General features: G+C 57.7%; 3 protein-coding genes across 5 annotated transcripts in view; all 3 read left to right on the forward strand.

Annotated features, from left to right (window-relative positions):
- Nucleotides 1-440: 440 nt before the first annotated feature.
- PRELP (proline and arginine rich end leucine rich repeat protein) lies at nucleotides 441-12,469 on the forward strand. Its single transcript, XM_064471912.1, has 3 exons — nucleotides 441-746; nucleotides 7,343-8,294; nucleotides 10,176-12,469. Exons 2-3 carry the CDS (start codon nucleotides 7,358-7,360, stop codon nucleotides 10,352-10,354), a joined length of 1,116 nt encoding a protein of 371 aa, XP_064327982.1. The 5' UTR covers nucleotides 441-746; nucleotides 7,343-7,357; the 3' UTR covers nucleotides 10,355-12,469.
- A 3,016-nt stretch (nucleotides 12,470-15,485) lies between these two features.
- Nucleotides 15,486-19,477, forward strand: OPTC (opticin). 3 transcript variants are annotated; one of them, XM_064471967.1, is made up of 7 exons: nucleotides 15,486-15,526; nucleotides 16,443-16,784; nucleotides 17,230-17,365; nucleotides 18,302-18,460; nucleotides 18,563-18,765; nucleotides 18,912-19,007; nucleotides 19,129-19,477. In XM_064471967.1, the coding sequence occupies exons 2-7, from the start codon at nucleotides 16,563-16,565 to the stop codon at nucleotides 19,297-19,299; spliced, it is 987 nt and encodes a 328-aa protein (XP_064328037.1). In that variant the 5' UTR covers nucleotides 15,486-15,526; nucleotides 16,443-16,562; the 3' UTR covers nucleotides 19,300-19,477. The 3 variants fall into 3 exon arrangements, with proteins under 3 accessions (XP_064328037.1, XP_064328035.1, XP_064328036.1); XM_064471965.1 differs by having other exon boundaries at nucleotides 18,302-18,765; XM_064471966.1 differs by lacking the exon at nucleotides 15,486-15,526 and having other exon boundaries at nucleotides 16,394-16,784; nucleotides 18,302-18,765.
- A 1,558-nt stretch (nucleotides 19,478-21,035) lies between these two features.
- The window catches only part of ATP2B4 (ATPase plasma membrane Ca2+ transporting 4), an 87,034-nt gene continuing 81,893 nt past the window's right edge, over nucleotides 21,036-26,176 (forward strand). The window contains exon 1 of the mRNA XM_064472208.1: nucleotides 21,036-21,137. The gene's annotated coding sequence lies outside the window, so the exon portion shown is untranslated. The remainder of the gene's footprint in view (nucleotides 21,138-26,176) is intronic.

The raw sequence follows: 26,176 nt of genomic DNA on the forward strand, positions 1-26,176 counted from the left end.
AGTGGCCGCCTGCCAGTGGCCCACTCAGCTGCACAGCACCGCCACAGCTCCCCTCCTTTCTCTTTATTAAGTGCCATCAGGGTTTAAATTAAAGCTTATCACCAGCTGGGAGTGAATGAACCCTGCATCATGTTTTAGAGTACCATCTGCTAGGCAGGAGCAGAGAGCCCAGCACAGGGCTGGCTTCTTCAGCAGGGATGGGGGGCAACTGGAAGTCACTCTGTGCAGGTGGGGGTCCTGGGTGGGACAGCCCCGGGGACAGGCTGGCTGGTGACACACTGAGCCCCCGTGCTCTGCACCCCTGTTGCGATTCAGCCGTGTTGCTGGAAAGCGCCGTCCCAAACACGTGCTCCTGCAACAGGGGCCGTGGCAAGGGAAGGGCTTATTTAAATTATTAATTAGCTTTGTTTTTAAACACGGGCTCTGAGCAGCCTCCGCAGCAGAAGGAATTGTTATTAAACGCCAGCCCTCCGGCAGGCAGGCCATGTGTGCACAGCAGAGCCCGCAGCGCTTGGCTGCCAGATAAAGACGTTATTGTTGTCATCGTGCCTCCGTCCCAGCCCTCCGCCTCCCGCGCTCCCACCCACCCTCAGCCAGCGGATCCCAGGAACAAAACCCCCGCGCTCGGCCGAGGCTCACTCGTGGTGGTGCCGAGAGGAGGAGGAGGAGGAGGAGGAGGGAGGCAGCCAGAGAGAAACTTGTCTTGAGGATTAATAAGAGGCAGGAGGAGGGAGAGGTGCACACAGGTAAGGTGTGGGCAGGTGCTTTCCCCCAGGCTCTTCTCGCCTTGCCTGTCCCTCCAACCCAGGACCAGTGGGTCCACGATGCTCCTGCCCTCTCCAGCCTCCCTTACATGCCAAGCAGCATCTGCTCTTCCTTTCTTTTCTCTCCTCTGGTTGGTTTTTCTGTTCTTCAGCAGCTGGAGTCTTTGTTCCTTCCTTTTTCTCTCTTCGCAAGAGTTTTTCTCGGCATGGGGTGTGCTGGGGTGGAGCGGGGGGAACTTGGGGCTGCAAAATCAGAGGAAAGTCCTGTGTGTGATAGCATTGCAGCTGCTGCCAGTCGCTTTCTGTGGGGGTGAGTGAAGATCCCCTTGTATCCCCCCCACACCGACCTGTGCTCTCACATGCTCAGAACCCCACGCACGCTTGGCTCTGACTCTGCAGACAGGGAGGCAGAGCTGGGAGGGCTGCACTGCCCGAGCCGTGCCCAGGGCAGACCCCTGCCTCAGAAAGCAGAGGGGGAAGCACGCAAGGAGCGGGAGAGGCTGAGAGGGGAGCAGACACCTCCGGAGTCAGGTCTGCTACCAGGGAGCCTCCAGTAGCGTCGGGTCACCGTGCCTTCCCTGTGCAGAGCGCAGCAGGCTCCTGGTTTACAGCTGGATCTGCAGAAGGGCTGGGAAAATGGCTGGGGGGGCTGCGGGGTGCTGGTCCCGTGGGAGGGGGGCTGCGTGTAGCCCCTCACCCCTGTGCCGGAGTGGGGGAGCAGCATCGTGCTGCTTTGAGAGCGAGGTGAGAGAGAGCAGCTAAACAGCACCTCAGCAGCAATTTTCAGCAAGCTGGTTTTCTGCCCAAAATTTAGGTGGTAAAGTCCAGCCTTCCTGCCCAGCAGGCAGAGCTGTGCCTGGATCTTGTAGCCCATTCCCAGAGCGTGTAACACCACTTTTGCTGCCTCAGTCACGGATATTTGAGCCAGCTCCACTCCAGGCAGGCAGAGAGGTGCAGCCCCCTCCTTGCACCTCACCGAGGGGCAAATTATGGCATGGGTCCCATTTGGAGCTGGCTCTTTGTCTCTGCTCCAGCAGAGGCAGGAGATGATGGGAGGAAGCAACAGGGCAGCAGTGTTTGTTGAAGTCCTGGGGAAAGGGATTCGTTTCATGGAAGAGACTCACCCCAAACCTGCCCTTCCCTCCCTGTTTGAGAGTTTTAGGAAAAACATCTACAGGGCAGAAAGTGGAAATTCATCCCCTTGGCAGCTGAACGCAAAGCATGTTGCACATGAGGGCTTGGAAACTTTCCTAGGAGCCTGCGATCATGGGCCTTCCTTATGTGGTGCTCGGCCGACGGCATCACGCAAGCTGCCGGAGCTGCCTCCTGGGAAGCACCCGTTCCTCGGCCAGCCTGGGACAGGCAGCACGGAGCAGAAACGCAGGGCGCTGGGTATCCCTGCTCCCCTGGGGAAGCGGGGGCGAGAGGCCGAGTGTTTTCACCTGGGGAGAGATTAAAGTGCAGCTGTGGGAGGTTTCCTCTGCCCTCAGGAAGAGGCTGGAGGGGAGGGATGAGGCAGCAGCAGCAGCTGATAAGGCATCAGAGCAGCTTCCCACCCATAGAGAAAGTCGAGCTGGGGGGATCAAGGCAAGGTATCTGCTTGGAGGGGAGCAGGGCACACACGGAGGGCAGGCTTGGGGGCTGGACTGTAGTCAGTTTGGTAACATTTTCTCCCATGATTTGCTTTTGCCTGTGTCCAGCCAGTTCCAATGTGTGTGGCAGAGAGATCTGCGGGTGGGTTGAGGCAGGAGCAGCCCTGGGAAGGGTTGGGACATGCAGCGAGGGAGGAGAGAGGAATTGCTGACATGGAGAAGGCAGCAGAGAGGTGTTTTCTGCCAGTGCTGCCTTCCCATGGACCCCGCTGTGGGAGGAGGTTGCTGGAGGAAGCAGTGAATGCGATGAGACCTTTGCAATGAGTGGTGGCTGTGGTACAGTGAGGAAATACTCTTGGCATGCAGAGGGATGCAGGAGCCATGCATTGCCAGCCCTGTGTCTTGCAATCCTAGGGCTGAGCCCAAAAGCATTGCTTGAGAGCCTAGAAGTGTGTCTGAGCTGATCTCTGGCGGTCTTCTGCGATACCTATCCCCTGCATGGAGACAGCGCTATCCCAGCAAGAAGAAATGCAGCGGGAGCAGAGCCGCTGCCTTGGCTGTGTGCTGGCTCCAGCCCCAGCCAAGCAGGCTGCCTGCGGCTCCGCTTCACGCTGGGAAAGTGCTGGGAAAGGGCGAGAAGAGTGGGTTGTTGCATCAGGGCTCTTCTCCCCAGGGGACCCTGGGGATGCCTGGGTGACAGCGTGACTGCCCTCCCCTCCGAGGACAGGCTTGGGCTCTATTTAGTCCTTTTCCACCATTCCCAGCTCTCCAGCGCCGCTGGATAAAGAGCTCCCTGTTCAGTTACAGCTGATCGGACATAGACTCTTGCAGAGACGTGAACGGGCTGTTAGTGGTGGTTGGACACGAGGGAAGCTAACGAGGGAGCTTTGCTGGCTCCTCTTGGTTATTTTTAGCTTGTCCTCCTTGTTCTGCTCCAATGTGCAGGTTCCCAGGCTGGGTGGGGGCATTTTTCCAGCCTGGGGGCTGCAGGGATGATGGGAATTGGGGGTCCCAGTAGAAAAGCTGTGAAGGGGGCTGGCAGAATTGTGGGTAACGGGCTGGAAAGGATCCCTGGTCCAGCCACCTAGTCTTTCCCCTCTCCTCCCAAAGTTAAAAAGCTCCCTTTATCCCTCCCAGCCCCTCCACAGGAACAGGGGTCCCCGATGCATCGGTGGTAACTATCCAGAGCCAGCTGCTGCTTTCTGTGTGTCCAACTGCTGCAAGGGGAGGTGGGGAGGGCAGGAGGCACCCAAGGGAGAGCGTCGGGGCTTCTGCTCACAAGAAGTCCCCCTGTAACCTTTACATAGCTCGCTCTTGTCCCAGAGACTGTGATTTTTGCCTGCCCTTGGCACCAGTCTCGGGGCTGGCAGTGAGCACTGCCTTAGTGAGATGCAGCGAAGATAAACTATTTGGAAAGCAAACACCAGTGGCATTCGGGGCTGGAATTTCCAGCTGTTGTAAAGAATTTTTATCAATTGTAATGGGATGACTGAGGGAGCAGCTGCCGCCTTCTGGGAAAAACCTTGGGCTGGCACCTGTTGGGTGCCTTAGTCTTGCACCCAGGCCAAGCTGCTCAGGAGGTGTCAGAACAGGTTTTTTTTTTCACGAATTGAGCCTTTTCTCCACACCAGGCAGCTGGTTTCCTGAATGCATTCATTGCTTCATGATTTAACTTTATTCCAGCTGCATGGATTCCTTGTGGGTACCCAGGATCCAAGCTGTCCTGTCTGTCAGGGAGTGGTGAGAAAGGTCGAGTGGTGGCGTTTGCAGAGCAGGCGCTGTGCCGGGGCTCTGGCCGTGGCCTCGGCAGCCAGGGCTCGTGCAGAATCAGGGTGTGGGATTTTGAAATCTGGGTTTTTGCGTTCACGCCAGTTAAGTTCAACTGCATGAAACTGGATGGAGAACAGACTGCTGACTATGTCAGCTCCAAGGAGGGCTGGCTTTGAACTTTCCAGCGTGTTGGAGGCAATTGTAAAGCTTGTGGTGGCCCCAGGCTTGTTGCAAAAAGCCTGGCTGTGGCCCCGTTGAGGACATTATTCTGGATGTAGGGCTGTTGTGGGTACTGCTGGCTGTGAGCTGGTTTCCCGCAGACTGCTTGGAAGTGGGTCCTGCTTTGCCCGAGCAGGCTGAGGAGCGGTGGGCAGAGCCTCCGTGGCGAGCTGCAGCCTCGAAGGGAGAGGCTGGTGGGGACTGGCAGCAGAGAAGGGCCATGGCAGCGCTGGCTCTGGCTGGCTGCGATGGGCAGAGGGGCTGTGGCAGTCCCCATGGGGATGTGGCAGCGGGTTGCAGGCGGTACAGCGGATAAAAGGGGCTGCGTCTGCCTCCTGACGCTTTCCTTCTGGGCTGACAAATGCCACATGATGCTGCCGCTCTCCAGCCTGAATTTCTGGCTTGCTGACTCTTTCTGCTATATGCTGAGTCCCTAAACATCTGCAGCGTTAAAGCCTCATGCAGAGCGGATGGCACAGGCTGTGCAGCGTCAGTTCATTCCTGGAAGGATTGAGAGCTCAGCCAGCTCCCGAGGCCAGCGGGGTGACAGCTCTGCCCTGTTCCCCACCCTTCTTGTGACATTGCCTGGGGTGGCTGCCGGGTGGCCCGAGCTGAGCATCGCTCTGGGAGATGAAGGAGCTGAATGCCCAGATCACAGCATGTACTGGCTGGAATATCGTGTCCCAGCTGCCTCCTCCCTCTGCAATGGGCCAAACGCAGTCCTCCACCCCCACCGCTCCCCCAAGCATTGAGGGTGTTAAAATCCAGGTCTGAGTTTTGGAGCTTTGGCAAAATCCCATGGAAAGGTTTGGGACAAGGTGGGGGGAGAGCCAAGTGCAAGGAGGGATGTGGCTGGGAAAGGAGCATGGTGCTGCAGGGCCAGGGAGGGGACTGCACGTAGAGCAGCTCCCCGTCACGAATTTGTCCGTTCTCTGCAGCCCGCTCTTGAATCTGAACTCTTACAACACAGAAGCACGCACGTACATCCCCAAAGGGGACTTACTGCAGCACTGCTGAGCTGAATATCTGGCAGCAATTGGGCCCCGTTGCTCTTCCCCCATTGCTCCCTTCCCCCAGCAAGATGCCAGAGCTCTGATTGAAAACAGCAGGCATGTGAGGCTTGTAGGGTTAAACAGAGCCAGATGGGAGCTGAGCAAGGCAAAAAGGAAAGTAACAGGCTGGGCCTGGAGGGGGGTGAGAACAGGAATCTTTTCTTGGAGAAAGTCAATTACTTTGAGCCCCAGGAATGCGTGGGATCACTTCAAAGTGAGCCGGGCTGGCACAGCCCTGGGAGCAGCGGCCCATCGAGGGGCCTTAAGGGCATCCCTGGGTGGGATGCGGGCTGGTGCAAAGCTGTAAGCAGAAGGCGGTTGGTGTGGCAGGGGGCTACACCGGCAATGTCTGTCTGTGCTGCTTGCTGGTCGGATGAGAGCTGGGGATGTTTCCCTGCTGCTGCCTGAAGGCAAATGCGATGTGCCCAGCTCAGCCCTGCCTGTTTGCAGCTCCCACCAGGCACGCTGAGCTGAGAGGGGCTGGCTGTGCCTGTGTTGCCAGTGACCCCCCAGGCACGAGAGCAGTGCTGTGCACCAGCGAGCTGCAAGCTCAAGTCCATCGTGTTGCATGGGAGAGAGCAATGAGCTGGGAGAGCCTGATTTCTCTCCAGCATCAGCATCACAGGCTCCAGCAACACCAAGGGCTCCTGCCCCATGCTCCCATCCCAGCAAGCACTGGCTCCGCAGCAGATGCTCCATTTCCCCACAACATCCATCTTCCTCTGAGCCTCCTGATTTTCCTCCCTGTCTCATTTCACTTGATTCTCTTTTCCACCCTGCCTCTGCTGAGCTCCTCCATCTGCCTCACTGTGCATCCAGCTCGGCTCTGTTCCTGCTGGGGTGACAAATGCTGCTGGGAAAAGCCTGGCGAACACCCCAAGGTATCTGCCCAAGAAGCCCACAGACTGCTCTTCTCCAGCTGGCCCCGGGGAGTGTCGGAGCATCCAAAGCACCTTCTGCACGGGGCTTTCTGGGGAGCTTGTCTGCAACAGGCTGGATCCCTCCATCCTCTAAGGCATCAGCTGGAGAGCTACCAGCAACAGTCTTGCAAAGCTGATTGTTGCTGTTCCAGGCAGAAACAGGGAGGGCAGAGATGGGACAGGCAGCCATCATGGGCTTGATGATGACCCAGAGAAGAGGGAGAGGTGATATGTGTAAGGTGTTGGGCTGGTGTCCAGGAGAAACTCTCTGGCTAGGGGAAAGTAGAGACCTCGCCTGATCCCTCCAGATCTCCTGCTTCTACTGGGCACTCTCCCTAAATAACCATCCCAGCCCAGCACCCTGAAGTGGGACTGGAGGTGACGGATTGGTTATTTGGGCAGCGCAGGAAGCCGTGTAACCGAACACCTTCGGTATTGCCCATGCATAATCTTGCAAATGCCCTTTTTATCACACAGCCTTGAAAATGGCCTGTCCTGCAGTAAAGCCTTGTCCCTGAAGCACAGGGCCATCCATCTTTGCTGTCCTGCGAACTGCTGCTGGCCTCCTGATAGTGTTGCTTTGCCAATTTTCTACTACTGAATCATTGATTTTTTGGCTCAAGTGCAAAATTAAGCCTAATCCATCAAGGCCTCTGAAGGGGCAATCCATTGCTTGGGGAGAGGGAACAGCAGTTTTGGGGGTCCTGAGGGGGGGTCCAGGCTCTGCAGGGCAGTGCTGGGGGTAGAATGCCAAAACCACCCCAAACCAAATGAAAAAAACCCCAACCCTTCCCCCCCATGGCATAGAGCTGAGCCAGAGAGAGGGGATCTCAGTGACTCACGCTCTAGAGAGGGGTTGGATTTAAAGATAACTTCCAAGGGGAAGGAGAGAAAATAGCAGGTTATTGGCAGAGATGTGGGGTAAATTCCTGCCTGTCAGAGACTGCAGTGATGATGGAGATGGGAGATGATGCGGTACCTAAATCAGGCACTTCCTAACCACCTCTTCTTGTTGCCTCCCTCAGGGAAACATCTGGACCATGAAGGTGGCCTTCAGATTGCTTCTCCCACTTGTTCTTGTGCTGATCTCGGAGGTGAGCGGACAGCGGAGGAAGCCTCCCCGGAAACCCACCCGCCCACCTCCTGAGTTTGTTGAGCCCGTCGAGCCCACAGAGCTGCCTCCACCCCTGCCACCGGGTCCCCCCTCTATCTTCCCTGACTGTCCCCGAGAATGCTACTGTCCCCCGGACTTCCCCTCCGCCCTCTACTGTGACAGCCGCAACCTGCGGAAGGTCCCCATCATCCCATCCCGCATCCACTACCTCTACCTCCAGAACAACTTCATCGACGACCTCCCGGAGGAGTCCTTCAGGAATGCCACAGGACTGAAATGGGTCAACCTAGACAACAATCGCATCCGGAAGGTGGACAGGCGGGTACTGGAGAAGCTGGAAAACCTCATCTTCCTCTACATGGAGAAGAACCAGCTCAAGGAGGTGCCTGCCTTCCTGCCACCCAACCTGGAGCAGCTGCGTCTGAGCAGGAACCAGATCTCCAAGATCCCTGCTGGTGTCTTCAACAAGCTGGAGAACCTGGTACTCTTGGACCTGCACCACAACAAGCTAAGTGATGGGGTCTTCAACAAAAACACCTTCAAGGGACTCAAGAACCTCATGCAACTCAACCTCGCCCACAACATCCTGAGGAAAATGCCTCCTGGGGTGCCCAGTGCCATTCACCAGCTCTTCCTGGACAGGAACAACATTGAAGACATCCCCAGTGACTACTTCAAGGAGTTCCCCAACCTGGCATTCATCCGGCTCAACTACAACCAGATCTCTGACAAGGGGCTGCCCAAGAACTCCTTCAACCTCACCAACTTGCTGGTGTTGCACCTGGCCCACAACAAGCTCACCAACGTCCCTTTCATCAGCCCCAAGCTGGAGCACCTCTACCTGAATAACAACTCCATTGAAAGTGAGTTGGCCTGGCCGCTCGGGAGGCCACAGCGAGGTCTGTGGGGGAGCAGATGGGCTTGGGGATGGCAAGTGTTTCACTGAAAAAAGGCCTTTTTCACCTAGTGGGATGTGAACTCTTCAAAGGCGGCTGCAATGGGGAGATGAGCTGTGGGCTCTTTGTAGGTGAACAAGGCCCTAAGGGGGATGGATTTGCATGTGGGGAAGGATGGCCTGAGGATTAGGGTGGTAGCTGAGGAGCAGGGCTGAATTCCCCCTGGTGCTGCAGGGCTCTTCTTGTTCATTGTCATGGGCAGCTCTTCCTTGGGGCCACCTGCCATCTAAATAGTTACTTCCCCAGCAGGGCTCAGAAATAGGGATATTTAAAAAGGAGAGTCTGTGCACATATTTTAAGAACAGATGCCAAATACACAGTCAAGATGGTTAGAAATAACCCAGCTTAGCTCTTGAGCTGAGCCTCGCAGAGGAAGGAACAGGGAGAACAAGGCTGTGATGGAGGTTGCCTTGGCACCAACTGGGGCAGTTTCACACTGTTCCAGGCAAAGCACAGCAATTTCATGGGAGAGGTGTTGGCCTGTGAAATATGTAAACATAGCTAGCACATTCGAGAAGAAGAGACCCATTCCTGGTCACCCCAGATGTTTCTGCTATTAGAGGTTCAGCAACCTGCCGTCCTTGCTATCCATGGGGAACCAAGAATGCGGTGCTCCTGCCAGAAACCCTCCATGTGCACCAGGAAAAACATGCTTGGCTCTTCTATTTCTGGCTGCGGTGGGGTGTATGGGGGCTGCAGGGCCCACCCAGGGCACTACTTGCCCAGGAAGCAGCTGCTGGGCAGGACACTGGTCCCCACAAGTGGTGCGACACAAGCGCTTCCATGCTGCGGTGTTTATTGTGCAGCGATGGCGCGTGGCTCTGTATGTGAGGGTGGTCCGCTGCCAAAGAGGGGTTGCAAAATCGCAGAGCAGCTTTAGCAGGCCGGCTCCTGCCCAAACAGGGCACTGAACATGAGCCAGGAAGGGATAAGCAAGAAAGCTGCTCTCTGCAGGCAAGCACTGATAGGGTTATGGGATGCCACAGGGATGCCCAGCAAGATGGACAAAACCCTCACAAAGCCACATCCCTTCTCTCATGTGGTCACCGGAGTCGGTTCCCAGGGGATGGTGATGTGGTGACATATGTCTGGTTCAAATGCTGGTTAATCTGCATTTTATTTAAACACCACCAAACTGGAGCCAATGGGGACTTTGGGCAAAGGTGGCGACTGCTGCTGGCTTCACACACAGTGGTACCCAGGTCCTGCTAGGGCTTTCCATGGAGAGATGCCCGTGTCACCATGTGCATCATGTCCCACCTCTTTTTTTTTTTTTTTTTGTCTATTTTACCCAGCTTTTATAAGGTTTCAGTTCCAGGAATTAGGTAACGACATGAGAATCCCCAGGTTTATTTTCCATAATGCAGGCCCTGGGGTGGGGAGAAACACGTGGAAATCCAGAAGCAAGCGACGAGCCGGTTATTGATGTTATCTTCAGCAAAACGGTGCTGGAGCATGTCTCCTTGATTTTTTTTTTTTTTTTTTTTTGAAGGCTTAGGGCTCCTTGGCAGGTTTCATGTCTGAAATAATCCCTTTTCTCTCTCAAATGACACTGCATCCCTTACTGTGCTTTGGCTGAATGTGACCTACTTCATTTCTGAACAAAAGCAAGATTTCTTCTCACTGGGGCTGTGCTGTCTTCTGGGAGAGGCTGGGGATTCTCGCCCGTGGTAGCAAAGCAACCCCATTCTGGGGTTCAACAGGCAGGGAGGGAGGGGGTTGGGTAGCATCCCTCTCTATCTTCCCTTTCCTCTAACCTGCGCCCTGCTTTTCCTCCCCTCCCTGCAGAAATCAACGGGACACAGATCTGCCCCACCTCGCTGATGTCCATCCAGGACTTCTCCCCCTCTGACCTGGACAGCGTGCCCCGGCTCCGGTACCTGCGGCTGGACGGGAACCTCCTGAAGCCCCCCATCCCCTTGGACCTGATGATGTGTTTCCGCCTCCTGCAGTCCGTGGTTTTCTAACCCTGCCCTGCAGCTCACCTCTCCCAGGACATGGCTTTGCACAGAGACTTAACCCCCGTCGGTGTTTGACACATGGGACCCTCTTTGCCTCTCTCTCCCCCTGCTCACACCCTGCCTCCATCTCTCCCGCCTTTCCGCCTTTCCTCCCCCGCAGCGGCCACGGCCACACGTGGCATGTGCATCCTCTGTGTGCAGGGCAGCACCGGGTCACAGCAGCCAGCCCGGGTCACAGCATCAGCCCGGGGTGGCTGCCACGCTTGCCCCAGACCCCGCCTGCGGGCCCTGCCTTCTCTGCCCTCGCCCCAGGCCAGCCCTGGAGCTGGCTCTGCCCCTCCCCTTCCACCCAGCAGAGCTTCAGGAGGCTGGATTCGGTTCTGGCCAAAACCATCTCCGAATGGAGCTGAGGAGGGAGCCCAGGGGCCACTTCGCTGCAGGGCCTGGGTCGTATCATCGCTCCGGGTGGCTGCACCCGGAGAGCCCGTGATGTCCCTGGGGAGAAATCCTCAGGACAGGGGCGGAGCAGGGCTGCCCTGGGCTGGTGTGCCCAGGGTGCCGATGGCCCCCCCGCAGCCTGGGGGCGCGGGGTGACGCCAGCCTGGCGTGCGGGTGGCCGGGGGAGCGGGACCCGTGCAGGCGGAGGGTGGCGGGGTCTGGCGCTGGCCGGCAGGACCGGCAACGACACCTCGTGGCCGGAGCCACGTCCCAGGGTCCCGGGCGAGGGACACGCTCCTCTCACCTGGGCCCTCCTGGGGGGCTTCGGCCTCGGCTCCGCATTGCTCTCCAGGCCAAGGGGCTTATTCCCTCATGGTGGTGTGAATCTGGCAGGAGGGAGTAGGGAGGGAGGCCGGCCCCTGCGGTCGGAGCTGGGCTCCCCTGTCCCCATGTGGGTTGCGCTTTTCCCGCAGCAACACACCACGCACCCACCTTCACAACAGCAGCCCCCTCGCCGGCTTTCATCCACCGCTCGCAGGCTCCGCGGCGCCGTCCCGGCACCCGCCCGGTGCTGCGGCGGGGCAGGGCTCAGCGCGCCGGCCGCGCTCCGCCGCTTCCAGCCAAAGCCTGCCCTCGCCGACGCGGGCAGCACCCGCAGCCCGCGGGAGCCCGACGCCAGCAGCCTGCCCCGGGCACGGCACCCCGCGGCGCAGGGCAGAGCCAGCTGCTTGGCAGCGATGCCAGCAGGACGCTTGCCCTTGTGTTTAGGTACCTGGGGCCAGATGCTGACTTGGGTGTAATCGTGGGATCTGCCGGGGGCTGGGTTGATCCGGGAGAGCTCTGCTCTGCTCTCATGGTCCCTCTGCCCTCCTGCCTCAACTCCCACCTCCTGGAAGTTTTACTCTCAGTTGCTATCTTGAACCAAACACACGTGACTGATTTTGCCTCTTTTTTTCTTTTTTTTTTTTTTTTTTTTTTTTAGAACAAAGGAAAGAAAATGAAAAGGGAAGACTTACTCTTTTGGATAAAGCTATTTTTTATTCCCCCTTCTCCCTGTTCTCACATGTATTGCTTCCCTCTTTGATAGCTGTACCTGCATATATAGGGTGTCTGGGTTTAGGGGGTGTTGTTGGTTTTGTGGGTTTTTTTTCCTGATTCTCAGGATTTGGATTTAAACCAAGCATTAGAGGGGGGAAAAAATCCCGTTGAAAAAAGCATTAAAGCAATAAACCAAAGAATCCAGCCATTACCTCCTTTGTGTTCGCCCACCAAAACTAACCCTTCTCCAAGATGGGCGTGGATGGGCACGATGTCCCGCTCCCCGGGATGGGACAGGGGTGGTCCCCCCAGCCTGGGAACACCCCATGACCCTGCCAGCTGGGTGCTCCCCTCTTCCCAGCGCTGGACGGTTCATTAACCCCCCCGTGCTAATTCAGGCTTGTGTTTTCATGATAAAACTCTTGTCTACAAATCTTCCTCCAGTGGGCTTTAATGGGTTTGACAGGTTTCAGCCTTAAACCCGGAGACCCTATGTATATATTTATATATAATGTGTATATATACTGGTAGACTGTACAGATATATCTAGAGACATATGTAGTTCTCAACTGATTTCAACTTAATGGTATTTTCACTCCTACTCTCTGCAGCAGTGAAAATAAAGTGATTCACAAGGGACCCGGAGCCTCGGTCGGACCTGCCTTTCTCTGATGCATCCTCATCTTCCTCACTGCACAGGAGCTGCCGCTTCATTCAGGACCAAATTTCCTCTGTTGGGACCAACTCTCCCAACAGTCGGAGCTCAGGCCACCCCACAGGACCCCGCAGCGGGAGGTTGACGGGCCCGGGTGCTGTTTGTGTTGTGCCCTCACTTGAACCAATGCTGGGCTGGACTCACAAGCAGCAACAAAGCAGCCGTGGGCAGGCTTATGGAGCATGTGCCTGTCTTAATGAGCACCCCTGCTAATTAAGAGAGCCTGACCTCAGCCGCAGCTCCCAGGGCTGTGGCTGCAGCTGATGGGCATTATTGTCCCTGCAAGCTGGCTTGGACAAGCCGATAGCTGCATGCAGCTGCAAGTCAGGGTAGGGTGCATGAACGCGACTGAGCTGCTCTCACGTCACCTTCATGCTCCCAGGGAAGCTGGACAAACGTCCCTAGGGTGAGTTTGCCCCAGGGGACAGAATGGAGGGGCTCCGGGCCATGCATGGGGGCAGCCAGAGGGGAGGGATTGCTCCCACCCACCTCAATGAGCCCAGATCCATCCCCAGGGCTGCGGTTGTGCGGGGTGCGCGCGTGTTTTCACACGAGCAGAGCAGGTGTAGGCAGCAACTTCTTCTGCCCATCGCTGCAGCTTCAAAAAATCTCCTCTTGCTGCTGCTCTCCCCACGTGAATCATGAGCGGAGAGGGAGGACGGCTGTGGGCGTGGGTGCGAATGCATGGGCTGCGGTGTGGGGCCGCTCACGGGAGCGTGCACGCTGGCGGGGGGGATGCGCGTGTGCGTGCGGAGCAGGCTCAGGCAGTGAGCTCCCCTTCTGTTTTTATGCTGGGGAATAAAAGCTCCGTATTTTGCGTTTAGGGTGTGAATCATGCACTCCTGGGTGTGCATTCACTCGCTGCCTCCCCAGGCAAGTCAGCCCTGTCTCCCGGGGGAGCTGAGCACTGCAAAAGCAGGGGGGCTCGTTTCTTCTCTCTGCAAACAGCTGCCGTGCTGCACTGGGAGTGAGCCCTGGGCTGGCAGCGAGGGAAACTCTCCCTTGCTGTGTGTGTTGTGGGGTCACCGGGAAGGCTGGAAACCCCTTGTCAGTGGGAGCTGAGCGTGGCTGCGGTGGTGGGCAAGAAAGGGCTCCCCAGCACGATCCGTCCTGATCTTCCCAGTGTTGGGGAGGGAGCCGTGGGCCTGCTGGGGAGCAGCTGGATATGGCAAGAGGCAGTCTGGAGCAGAATGAGTTACTGCTCAAATCAAGCAGGTGGTCACACCCCCCCACCCCACTTGTGGGTGCCAGAGCAGGGAGGGTTTGCGCTGACCCTTGGGGCAACGCCATCCATGCAGGCGTTTGCTGCAGCTGCTGAGGTGCCACAGCCTCTGGGGACAAGGGAAGAAACGGGCACAAAGACAGACATTAGCTCCTTCTGTAGTGCAGCAAAACAGCTGCCCCAGGGACCCCCACCAGCCCCGGCCCAGCCGAGGATTTTGCTTTGCAGCATTTCCCACCATGATGGGCTGCTGAGCAGAAGCTGCACCCCGTCACCCCCAGAGCTGGAGCAGAAGGTGCCATCCAAAACGTGGGTCCCCTCCAGCTGTGCTGGACCAAAGGCCCTGCTCTTGGGCTGGGGGACACGACTCAGCCACTGAACCCTGGACAAGCGCCTGCGGCCCCTCCAAGGAGCAGAGGCGCCCCATCAGCTATAAGACCCCCCCAACCCCAGCTGCCACATTGCCTCCGTCACGGTGGCTGCCGAGCCGCCTAATGAGGGGCTTAATGAAGATTATTGGCAGCCCTTTGCTCTGCTCCGTGCAGAGCAGGGCTGGGGCTGTCCTGGCAGGGGGGATGCCGTGGGCTGGGGGCGAGGGGGCTGCGGGTGCATGGACAAGGCCTGTGCTCGCTCGTGGGGGGCTGCCAGGGTGTCCCCACCTGCCCAGCAGGCACCGGCAGATGGGTGCGATGTCTCGGGTGGGTGAGCGCGTGGGCTGCGATCTGCCTGCGAGAGAGAAGAACATTTTTACGGTAGTGGGTGGCTGTGTGTGCACAAGGCTGCCCGGCGCTGCGAGGAGCCCATGGGGTTGTCGTGCACACCCCATGCATCCTGGGGTGTCCCAAGCCCACAGGACACATCCCTGGCAATGACATCCCCCCCACCAGAGGGTGAAGCAGGGCCATGGCCCCCCAAGCTGAGCCCTGCATAGGGGATATCAAGCAGCCCCCCTGCCCCAGAGCACATGGGTGCACGCAGGGGGAGATGGGGGGGTGTCTCCTATCCTTCCCCGGTGGGGGGACCAGTGCTGCCCCCCCGCGTCAGCTCCCCTACCCCAAACCACCCCCATGTTTCCAAAGCAACAGTGTGCAGAGGGGCGAGCAGTGCTGAGCCCCGCGGGACGTGGCGGGGGCGGACGAGCTGAATATCACCAGCCATCTTACTGCTGGGGTGGGCCTGTGCAGTCTGACGAATCCTGGGGAGCAGTGGGTCCCCCCGCACCCTCCCCAGCACTGGGAGGCTCACCCGGCTCCACGGTCCCACGCAACTGAAACCCAGATCAGCAAGGGGGGCTGTGCCTGGCGCTTTGCCTTTCCTGCATCCCTGGGGATGGCCTCAGCTTGTCCTCTGTAGCTTGTCAGGACCTGGGCGTGTTGGGGCAGGGATGGAGCTAGCTCTGTCTCCTCTGCCCAGGGCTGTGTGTCCCTCTCACCCATGGGGACACCAGGGCAGGGAGCACAGCATGCTCTCCATCCCGTCCTGTCCCATTCTGTCCCCCACAGCCCCAGACACAAGCCTGGGCTGTTGGAGGACAGCCACCATTGGGCTGGCTCACCCCTGGGGACAATATAATGTGCCAGTGGGGGGCTGCCAGCTTGATTGGCCGCATCCTGCCTCTCCCCTCTGCAGCAGCTGTGCCAGACCCCTCCATGCAGCCCCCCCTCCTCTCCATGCATTAAAAGCCCCGGCAGTCCTTCCCCAGCCAGCGCACCAGCCCACGGGAGCAGAACGGGGCTCTCCCACGCCAAGGAGGAGGGGAACGGGGGTACGTCCATGCCGTCTTCTTTCTGCTCCTCCAGCGGCAAGCAGAGCCCCGCTGGGCTGGCGTGAGCTGCAGGGCTGGGAGGGTTGGGGGCTGGCAATGTGTGTGGGGCAAAAAACTGCACTCATAAGGTTTGGTCTGTGGGAAATGGGCAGAAATTAGGGAACAGTATCCTTGGTCTGGGGTGCAAAAATGCTCAGCTGGGACGTTGCTTTTGCATTTGGTCTGGGAGAGATGTGTGGGAGGCTGGTGGACCCCTCTGCCTGCTCTGCTGTGGGTACACACGTGGGCGTGCAGCCCGCTGGGTGGGCGACGCTGCAGCACAGAGGGTGCAGTGGGTGCTGGGGACCCATTTGCAGGGGTCAGCTTCAGGTGGGAGCAAGATCCCTTTAGGAATGGACCACAGCGGGCTTGGGTGGGAGGCTGCTTGAGTCACAGGTACCCGTGGCCTCCAGTCCCCGTAGTGCTGGCTTGCCAAGGATGCTGGAGGCTGAGAAAGCATCTCAGGGCTTTGGATCTGGATGTAGGAGGAAGGGGAGAGCAGTAGAGTGCCTGGACTTCTGGGGTTGTTTCTGCTTGGCTGCTGAGTTTATCGGGCCAGCGACCATCTTCATCCACTGCTTTGAGGGGCTGGAGCATGACCCCGACCCCCTCATCACCTCCCAACCCCCTCGCTGCCTCCTCGGGGCTGGGAAAGCCAGGAAGGGAGGGCAGCCCAGCATGGCCACAGGGCCTCTCCAGCACAGCTGCGCAGCCAAGCATGAAATGGGCTGAAAAGAAAAGGGCATAATGCTCCCCGGGGCCAGGGGCGGAGGCCATTTGTCCCCCACGGTCCCCACCGCGGCTTCAAAGTGGGGCTGGCTGCCGCCAACGTGCCGGTCCTGCCTTCCCATCCCTCTTTGCTTTCACCGCTTTGCAGCCATTTCAGGGCACCTGGCCCCATCCTGCCCTGCGTTGCTGGTGCTGTTGGAGCCCTGTGCCCCCCGGGACCGCGGTCCCCAGTGCTGCCCTTGGAGTGGTGACCCCAGCCGGGTGCAGGATGCGACCCCTGGCCTGGCTGGGCATTGCCAGCCTGTGTCTGGGGGCAGCTTGGGCTGTCCCAGCCAAGGAGAGAAGGAAGGCAGAGAAGCCAAAAGCTGAGCTTGCACTCTACGAAAACCTGGACCTGGACAACTACGACCTGACATTGGAGACCTATGGTGAGATCCTTGACCTGAGCAACTATGAGGAACTTTATGACTACGGTGACCTTGCTCCAAAGGTGAGTGGGATGCAGGAGAGCACCCAGTATGCAGGGCAGGTCTTCCCGGGGTGCATCCCAAGAAAGGGGCTTGGTCCAAAGGACAGATGGGGCACAGCTGGAGAACCAGCCTCCTGCACAAGCCCACGCATCCTGGTGGCTCTTCCATTGCTCTTGCTGGTGGCAGGAAGGGCTTTACCCCACCCTGACCCCCGCTGGCTTCCTTGTCCCCTGCCAGTGCCTGGCCAGAGCATCGCTGGAGGAAACCAGGGCATGAGGCTTCCTGCATCCCTCTGGGCAAACAGGGAGGGGCGTTTCTGAAACCCTGAGCTCAGAGAGCTCTCCAAGGAGGGACCGGCTTTTCAATAAGACCTACTCAGTACCCTTGACCCGTGCCTCCTGCACAGGAGGGAGCAGGATGACTCCCTCAGCCACTGCAGCCCTCAAGTCCAGGCTGTGTTTGCAGATCGAGGTTGGCACCCTGGCTCCTCACCCCAAGGACCCCATGACCCTCCCAGATGTGGGCACCCCAGCTGAAACCCTGAAGCTGCAGTCTCCAACCACGGCTGGCCCCGTCCATCCAGTGCCTGTCCCCCCGCAGGGTGAGTGCGGACCCCTGGGTGCAGCACAAAGGTGCACCCAGCGGGGTGTGGTTCCTGTGGGAGGCAGCCACATGTCCCAGGAGCGGCAGGGCCGGTGCTCAGGAGAAAAGGGAGCAAATCCTTTCACCACCAGCAGACAGCAGCAGTTATTTGCTCTGCCCGGCGTGTTGGGGGTGCATCTTATCACACAGCAGGCAGGAGGGCTACAGCGAGACATTTCTGGGAAACGAGCTCCAGCAAAGCAGCAACATCTTAATGAGCAGAGGCATTGCGACAGTCGGACAGAGTAGCAATTAGATTAGTGACAATTAAAATCCTGTAGCGAGGGATAAATATCTTTATTCATTTTCTGTCACTCTGGACTGGGACAAATTAAGTAGGAGGCAAAGGGAAATTGTTGCCTTGCTGCTTTGAACTCCCCCACTAATGGATGCTGAGTCTCGCAGGCGCTGGTGGAAAGGACAGGGAGCATGTGCATGGCGGGGACATGGCTTTACCTCTCCTGCTGCCCCTGCCCGGCTTGCCGGGACCCTCATGCAGCCGAGAGAGGTGTTTTGCTCAATGCAAAACTTTTTTCTTTTGTTCTGTTTTCTTCTGTGGAAAAACTAAGGGGGCCAAGTGAGCCCTGGGTGTAATGCCGCTGTGTTTGGCAACCTTACGCCTCCCCCTCTCCCGTGGGAGGAATTTGCCCTAAGCAGCTTCATTGATTAGCAACTCCTTTGGCTGGGAGTTTCTGGCTGTTCCCTTGATGAGGTGCCCTGGGTTGTTTCGCTGATGAAGGTGCTGGGGCTGTGACAGCTCCGGGAGCTAAAGATTTCGTGTACCAACAGCATGGGGAGGGGCGAGAGCATCGTCCCATCTCCCTGCATGCTGGGGTACTTTGGGGGTCAGAGGAGCCGTGCCGTGCCATGCCAAGGGTTGCCTCTGAACCCCTAGACCTGCCCAGCTGCCGCCTTTGCCTGTGCATCGGCACCTCCGTCTACTGTGATGATGCCGACCTGGAGCACATCCCGCCGCTGCCGCTGGAGACCACCTACCTCTATGCCCGCTTCAACCGCATCGGTGTGATCCGGGCCAGTGATTTCATGGGGCTGAGTACGTCGAGGCAAGGGAATAGCCAGGCTCTGCAATGGGGCATGGGGGGAATAAACAGTTCTGCATGGCCCCCTGTTCATCTCCTCCCTCCTCTCCCACCAGAGAAGCTGAAGCGAATAGACCTGACAAGCAATTTCATCTCTTGGGCAGACGTGGACGCCTTCCGCCTGCTCCCCAGTCTGCAGGAGCTCATCCTGCCTGAGAACAGGCTGACGGCACTGCCCGAGCTGCCCCACAGCATCGTCCGGCTGGATGCCCGTCTCAACAGGATCCCCAGCACTGGACTCCGTCCTGACGCTTTCCGGGTGGGTGTTGAGCCTGCCCAGCACACAGTGCATGAATCCAGGCTGGTTTTAGCCCAAACCTGCCATGCCAAGGGGTAACAGGGATGGTGCAGAGGGCCAGAGCAGGGCTGGGAGCAGGGAGGTTCATCTGTCCCCTCTTCCCACAGGACCTGAAGCAGCTGCAGTTTCTCCATCTGTCTGATAACCAGCTGGACTATATCCCAGTGCCCCTGCCTGAGAGCCTGCGCTCCCTGCACCTCCAGGTGAGAAGATCGTGGACCCAGGCTTGTGTGTACCTGAGACTAGCAGAGGCCACCACCACTTCTTCTTCCTCCTCCTCCCCATCCTTTTCAATCTAATTTTGCCCTTTGCCTCCCTGGCCAGAACAACAACATCCAGACCATGCATGAGGACACGTTCTGCAACAGCCAAGACCACAGCCAGATCCGCAGGGCACTGGAGGACATCCGCCTCGACGGCAACCCCATCAACCTCAGCCTCTTCCCCAATGCCTATTTCTGCCTGCCCCGCCTGCCCACGGGCCACTTCTTCTGAGCCCCATGGCCCCAACGCTGGGAAACAGGGGCGAGCATTCCCGGACTCACCACGCCCCCACCCCAGGCCCCCTCGGACCCTGCTGCCCCATGTATAACATGGGGTTAAGGCAGATGCATTTAACCCTGCTGTGAGCTGAGCCCCCGTGTAGGGGTGAACTCAGTTCTGGGGCAAACAGAGCAGGGGGTGGGCAGCTCTAATAAAATGAAGACTTTAAAAATGCATTCAGTGTCTTGTTCTCAACAGTGAGAGCAGCAGAATGTCCTCACCCAGCCCCAGCCCAGCAGCTGCTTTGTGGACAGTGCTAGTTTGCAATGACAGGAATGTCTCTGTGTCCCACATCTTTCTCAGTTCCCTCCTGGGGCCTTGGGAAGACCCCTCCGTGTCTGCTTTCAGGGTTTCCTAGACAGGGATCGGGAGCTGCATTGCTCCAGAGAGGTGATGCTTTGGCCACTTCAGGTTTGACCTGTGTGATCAGGCTGACCCCTCAGCTGTTCCCAGGTCCATTGCGTGGGTCTGTGTGGCTCCGGAGGAGTGTTGCACACCCAGGTGTGAGCTGTGGCCACAGCTGGGCTGTCCCTGTGTGCTCCGAAAGAGGATGCAATAGGAAATTTCAGCACAGGGCAACTGGAGTCCTCCATCACCTCACCCCAGACCTGCTGCAGTCCCACGGCCCCTGCTCTTCAGGGACCCTGACCCCTACTGGGACTGGGAGCTGCCCTGGTACCAAGTGGGGTCTCCAGCATGAGGGAGGGTGTCCCTGGGTTTGGGTTTGCTTCATCTGCAGAGAAAGGCTGGAGCAGCACTGGAGCTCACAAGCCAAACAGCCCCAGGTCCGGCAGGAAGGAATCACTCAGGGATAGTTAAAATATCTCGTATCATCCCAGTTTTCAACACCCAAAAAGAGCTGCCCAGTGGTGAGATATTTTAAATCTAATGTATTCATCCTCTATATTTTTATACATATGTAACAAACACGCATACCGTGAGAGGGATGACACATCCCTGGAGAATCCAAAATCCTGTACTGAAACCCACATCCTCCAGGCCCAGGGAGGCAAACTAAGGCGGCTGGAGAAAACCTCGCAAGAAGATCCAGTTTCGCATCTGCAGGCACGCTGCAAATGCCTCTGGGCGCTCGTGCCTGCAAGCCTGCCTCGTTGGCACAGCACAGGCACAAGCGTGCCTGCAGCTGGTGCCTGCAGCTGGTGGCACAAGGCGTCTGTGTGCGCGCGCCACTTCTCTCCCCTTGCCTTTCCTTCACGTGCAAAACCCAGCTCAGACATGGGTTATGCTGATCTAAAAGCCAGGGCCCTTTGTAAATAGGAATTCAGAGCCATTCCAGCCTTTCCTTTCAGGCTAGATCTAAAACGCCAAGATTTATTACCGCTGCTGTCATGTCATCCTTGAAACAGCTGTATCTATCTACCCCCTGTCTGTCCACCCCCCCATCCCTCCGCCTTCCCCATCCATCCTTCTGACACCTTCACACTGTCCTTTACCCCCGGTGATCTCATCTGCTCCCGTGGGATCTACTATTGCTGCGAGCCAGGCTCTGCTCCAGCGGGATGGAGTTGGCCAACTTTTCCCAACAGCGAGCCCTGGTCCTTCGCATTCGTCCCACTAGATGGCAAGGCAGAGTGTTTGGAAATGCCTGACCTTAACTTCGGACTGCAAACTCACTCTGCTGTTTACCTCCCTGCTGGGGTGGTTTTATCGTCTCACAGGCATGCCCGTGCAGCTGGGGAATAGCCCAGGTGCTCGGTGCTGGCAGAGGAAGGATTAAAAGGAGCTGCAGCTGGGAGAGAAGGGTTTGCTTCATGGGGGAGGAGAGCAAGGTAGGTGGAGGGGTGTCTCTGGGGGAGATGGGGCTGCCGGCTTTGCAGAAACCAAACTTTTCTAAGAGCAATGGGGGGGCTTTGCTGGGGGAGAGCTGAGATTCCTCAGTGCTGCCTTGTCTTGTCTGGCTCTCAGCTCCCTTTGCACCCCTGGAGAGGAGGGAGCAGGCTGGGGCAGTGTGCCTTCATCTTCCCCAGGCTTCTCCATCTTCCAGGCTGGGGCTGTCTTTGGGAGGGGGCTGCTGGGGGCTCAGCTCTGCTGTTCTGCTGGCGCAGTTATTAGCTGTGCTTTCATGTCCTTGCTGCTGTTGAGGTGGGGGAAAGAAACCAGCACGTGGCTTTGCAGCATCGTGTAGGGAACAGCAACTCCCTTTTGCTCCTGGCCCCACAGCCCTTACCCGCCCTGCTGAAGTGCTTCATCCCCTCCGTGGGGATCAGCTGCCCCTGGGATCTCCCTGAGCACCCCAGAGTGGCTGGATGGATCCTGCCCTGGAGCCAGAGTGGAGGTACAGAGCCTTCCCCGGGGATGGAGGTGGCAGCAGGCATTAGAGAGGCTCTGCTGAGCCCTTCTGCCAGCAGGACAGTCCTGCTCCAGCTCACCTTGCCTTGGTAGCATGTCTGAGCCCCAGCCACCCCCTCTGTCACCCCTGCTGCCCATGTCCCTTAGGCTGTGGCTGTGCAGCTTGGAGTCCTGGCTCCTCTCCATCCCCTGATGTCTGCAGGTCTACCCAGCTGATGCCTCTGCCTGTGCCGCTCCCAAGGGCCAAGGTCACCACCTGGCCTTGGGACCTGTCTGCTATTTAAGCCATTTCTGTGTCAGAGACTTTATTTGGTTGCACAGCCTGTCCCATGCATATATGCATGTAAGGGACTGTGCATCTCTGCTGAGCTACACGTGCTGCTTCTGCCAGGCTGCTACAGGCACCGCCTGAGCCCAGCTAACAGGGCCAACAGACAGCGGAGGAGCAGACCCGCAGCAGGCACGCAGGGCCAGGCGGCAGCAGGGGAGGGAGCGGAGCAGCCGGAGAGAGGAATTAGCACAGGGCCCGTGTTAGAAGCCGTGAGCTGGAGCCGTGCGAAAGCAAAGCGTCGCTCTGATCTCGGGGGTGTTTGCTGAGTAACAGCAGGAGCTGCGGGGCTTCAAAGTAGTTTGTGATGGGAAGCGGTGGCAGCGCCATTGCTGGAGACAGTTAAATGATGTGGGACGGGAGGAGCACTGGGAGCGGTCCCGGTTGGAGGGGGTGGATGAGACAAGTGGATGCTCCCAGACTGTTTTGTACATGCAAGGATCTGCATCTCCCTTGGTATAGGGTGTGCAGTGATGGACAGGGAGGAGCAGACTAACTCTGGGCACTAACCTCCCTCCCCTCGTCCCCTCTGGCTGGATCTGCAGCTGCGCCCTCCCTGGACATGCAGCAGCCAAGCAGAGGGCTCACGTCCTCCCTGTCCCTCTTGTTCCCCTCCATCCCTCCTCCCTCACCCAGAAAGCGTCTCCGTGTGTATTTCATGCAGCTCTCCTCCCTCCGTCTCTCTGCTGCTCAAGGTCACCTTCCTCGCCTGGGCTGGATTTTCACATATTGATTGCTTGGCTCTAACAGCCAACGTCTCAGTGAGCTCCCGATCTCACGCCAGCTCAGCATCTTGCTGCTCTCCGGGAGAAGCAGCTCCATATGGGCCCCCTCCTCCTCCATCCTGCCCTCTCCTTCCACACTCTCTCCCCAGCCCCGACCATGCATCATTAACCAGCACCAAAACAGAGACGGGAAAGTCTTTGAGCCCTGGAGAGCAGCAGCCTTCTCCCTCCTCTGTCTCCTGGGGAGCATGGAGCACGCTCCTTCCCTTGGGTTGATTTAGGAGGAGCTGGGGCAGTGTGTGGCATCCTTGCAGGGACTCGCCTGCTGCTATGCCTGTCTGTGAGCTGCCTCCATCCTCTACTGCTCAGGCTTCCTCCTGCAAGTCCTCATCTCCCAGTGGGAAAGGAGCTCCTCTCCCACCATCACGCCCTCCCCTCTTCTTTCTTCCACCTCCTCACCCAGATTTCTTTGCTTTCATTCCACCAGCATGACCAGGCGCTCCCTGAGCCATGCTGAGCTGTGTCCCTTGGCCACCACCTGGGGACAGAGCCATCCTTTTCCAGCTTCTCAGCCAGGGCAGCACAGGCTGCTTACTGCAGGGTTGGGGGGCCAACTCAGGAGCAGAGCAGTGGTGGCTGAGGTTAGGGGTGTGAAACAGGAATCAGAGCAGCAGGAGGAAGAGGATGGAGGCTTTTAGCCCTTCTGGGACCCAGGCAAGCTAGGAAAAGGCCACAGAGAAAACCCAGGTCTCCCTGCCTGGGACAGTGGCCATGTCTGTGCCAGCCCTGTCCTCCACCCATGCCCAGGGCAGGCAACCGGTGGATTTATTGGCTAAGTGCAAAATCAATGTCAGGATGGAAAAGGGCACTGAACTGTGGATGCTGACAAGCTCCTGGCCTCCTCCAGGCTAGAAATCACCCTTAAACGCTGCTGGGGAGGAAGTACTGTGGCCTAGCTTGCTCAGTGAGTGAGGCATGGATGATAACAGCTTTATTTATAGCACTTAACCGGCTGTTGGCTCAAGGCACTGATTTGCGCTTAGTGTGCGATCATTTAGGGCGGACGTTTGTGCAGCTCATGGCTGGGGCGCTCGTGCAGCCCCGCCAAAGTCAGCGGTGAGCTCCCACTGCCCGGCATCGGGGCAGGATTCTGCCTGGGTTTGGTGTGTCCCACTCCCTGTCCCCAACCCAGGCAACTGGTCAGGGACCAGGCTCCCTGGCTGGCCAGAAACTCATTTTTCCTGCCTATATTTATACATCATCTCATCTGGAGATATCCTGACCGATGCCTTAGTGTCCGAGAGGCTGTACATCCCTAATGCTAATGGAATAATTAATAGTGGCCACCCAGGGAGAGTTGTGTCACTGCTCAATTTCCAGATCTGTCCTTTTTTTTTTTCTGAAGGATCCTAGTGCTGGGATTCATTAGATGGGAGCTGCAAGGGCTCTGGAGATGAAAGCACTGTTCATGAATTATCACTGGGGTGCAGACAGTGCCCGGGCCCCTTCAGGGAAACTCAACAATGGAAATAGAGGGGGTGGGAGGGGAGAACCTGCTTGGGCTTTTCCTTTCCTCATTTTCCACTTCACCACTGGAATAAGGAGGAGGAAGAAGAAAACACATTCTTTCCCTCTTCACATCCCCTCCCCCCAAATTGTAAATGCTTAGCATAAAAATAACCTGTAGAAAATCAGACCCCTCCCTGCAGCACACTGTGGGTCCTCTAAGGGAGGGGGTGCCTGCAGCACCCCAGGGCTTTCCCCGCTCTCCTCTTCCACCCTCCTCCGGAGCAAGCGGGACCCCTTGCCATGAGCTGCTCCAGGATGGGAGATGTGACCAAGATACAGCTATTATTAGCATCGTTGCATTAGGCCTTGTCAACAGGAGCCCGCATGCCTGGGAAAGGCTCTGTGACAGCAGGCACGTGTCCTCCGGGAGGGGGGTCCCCTGGCTTAACCCAATTCCTGCAGAGGGAAGAGCTCAGAGGGGCCTGGTGTGCTGGGGCGGGGGGGCTGCAGGGAGGCTGGGGGTGATGGAGCTGAGGAGGGGGGAGTCTCTGCTGGAAGCACTGCACCCAGGGAGATGAGGCTGGTCTGGAGGATGCTCGAGCTCGTGGACGTGAGCTGATGTCCCTGTTGCAGCCAGGAATAACAGTGTCACATCCTTGGGGGGATGAAAGCTGCTCGGTGCCTCCCCAAAATGGGGGCATTTCCACCCTGATGCCGCTGCCAGGCTAAGGGCACCTGGATCCTCCCCCCGAGCAGTCCCGGCCTGTTGCTGCAGAGGGAAGAGTTTCTCCAGCATTTCCAAGGTGACTCTGTTCCTGCGCCATCTCCCATCCGCCGGCTGAGCACGCCAAACCGTCTGACTGGGGAGAAATGATGACATGGAGAAAAATGCCAATAAGTATGGCTCTTCCATGCTGCCAGCCAGGCTTTTCCAGGGCTGAGGGACAAGGACAAGTGTCCTGCTGGGCACGTGGGTCTCCCCTGCTGCGGATTCATTCCCCAGCTCAGGGCTTCCCCACTCCTGGCTTTAGATTAGGGTTGTTTTTTTTTTTAATTGACCTGAAGCCAAACCCTTTCAAGCATGAACTGGGTGGCCACACTTTGGTTTAGGGGTGATGCACCCCTAAGGAAGAGCTTGGTGTGGCAGCAGCCGGCATGTTGGTGTGCCGTGGACCCCGAGCGGGAGGAGAGCCGAGCTTGGCATGCCTGATTGATCGCCGTCTTTTAAAATAACCAGCCAGAGCCTGGATCTTCCGTTTCTGTAGGATGTGGAAAACCTGGAGAGGGGGAAGAGAGAAACAGCTTTGAGAGAGCGAGTGCAAGTATTGCTAATTTATGATCAGAGAAATATATGTTTGAGTTTGAAGATTACAGGGAAAGGACCTGGTGTTCAGCCGATGATAAATCTGTTTTATCGGGGGTTTGTGAAAAGGCTTCCCCACAGGGCAAATTGTGGGAACGCAGAACATAATTACCCCAAATTCCAATTTGAGTAATTATTTCTACTTACCTGTCACTCCCCTGGTGCTTTCAGCTGGATGGAGAGGTTTTGCTTTCCCTTGCCTCTGCTTAAGAGCCAAAGCCATTGTGCTGTGCCGCTGGGCTCTCTGAAGAGTTAGGCCAGCCCTGCCCGTGGGAAGGGACTTGCCTGCAAGGCTTTGGGGCTCACTGCTGCCCCACCCCACCCTGAGAACTGCCCTTCCACTGCCTTTTTCCCATGGCTGCTGGGTAGGGACTGTCAGACATTGCTTTCTGCAACAGCGTTTGCACCTGGGCAGGGTGGGGGGGATTTGGGTGGCCGCTTCCCAGGATGTCCTTGCTCCTGCAGAGAGGGCAGCAAGCTCTTGAGTAGCAAGGACCCATGGGGAGAGCCCATGCACAGGGCCAGGACACTGGCTTTTTTCCCCCATGCCCATCTCTGGGATGGGTGACACATGGCAGAGGTGGCCGGGGGTTC

The sequence above is a fragment of the Phalacrocorax carbo genome, chromosome 23 (genome assembly GCF_963921805.1).
Source record: "Phalacrocorax carbo chromosome 23, bPhaCar2.1, whole genome shotgun sequence".
NCBI lineage: Eukaryota > Metazoa > Chordata > Aves > Suliformes > Phalacrocoracidae > Phalacrocorax > Phalacrocorax carbo.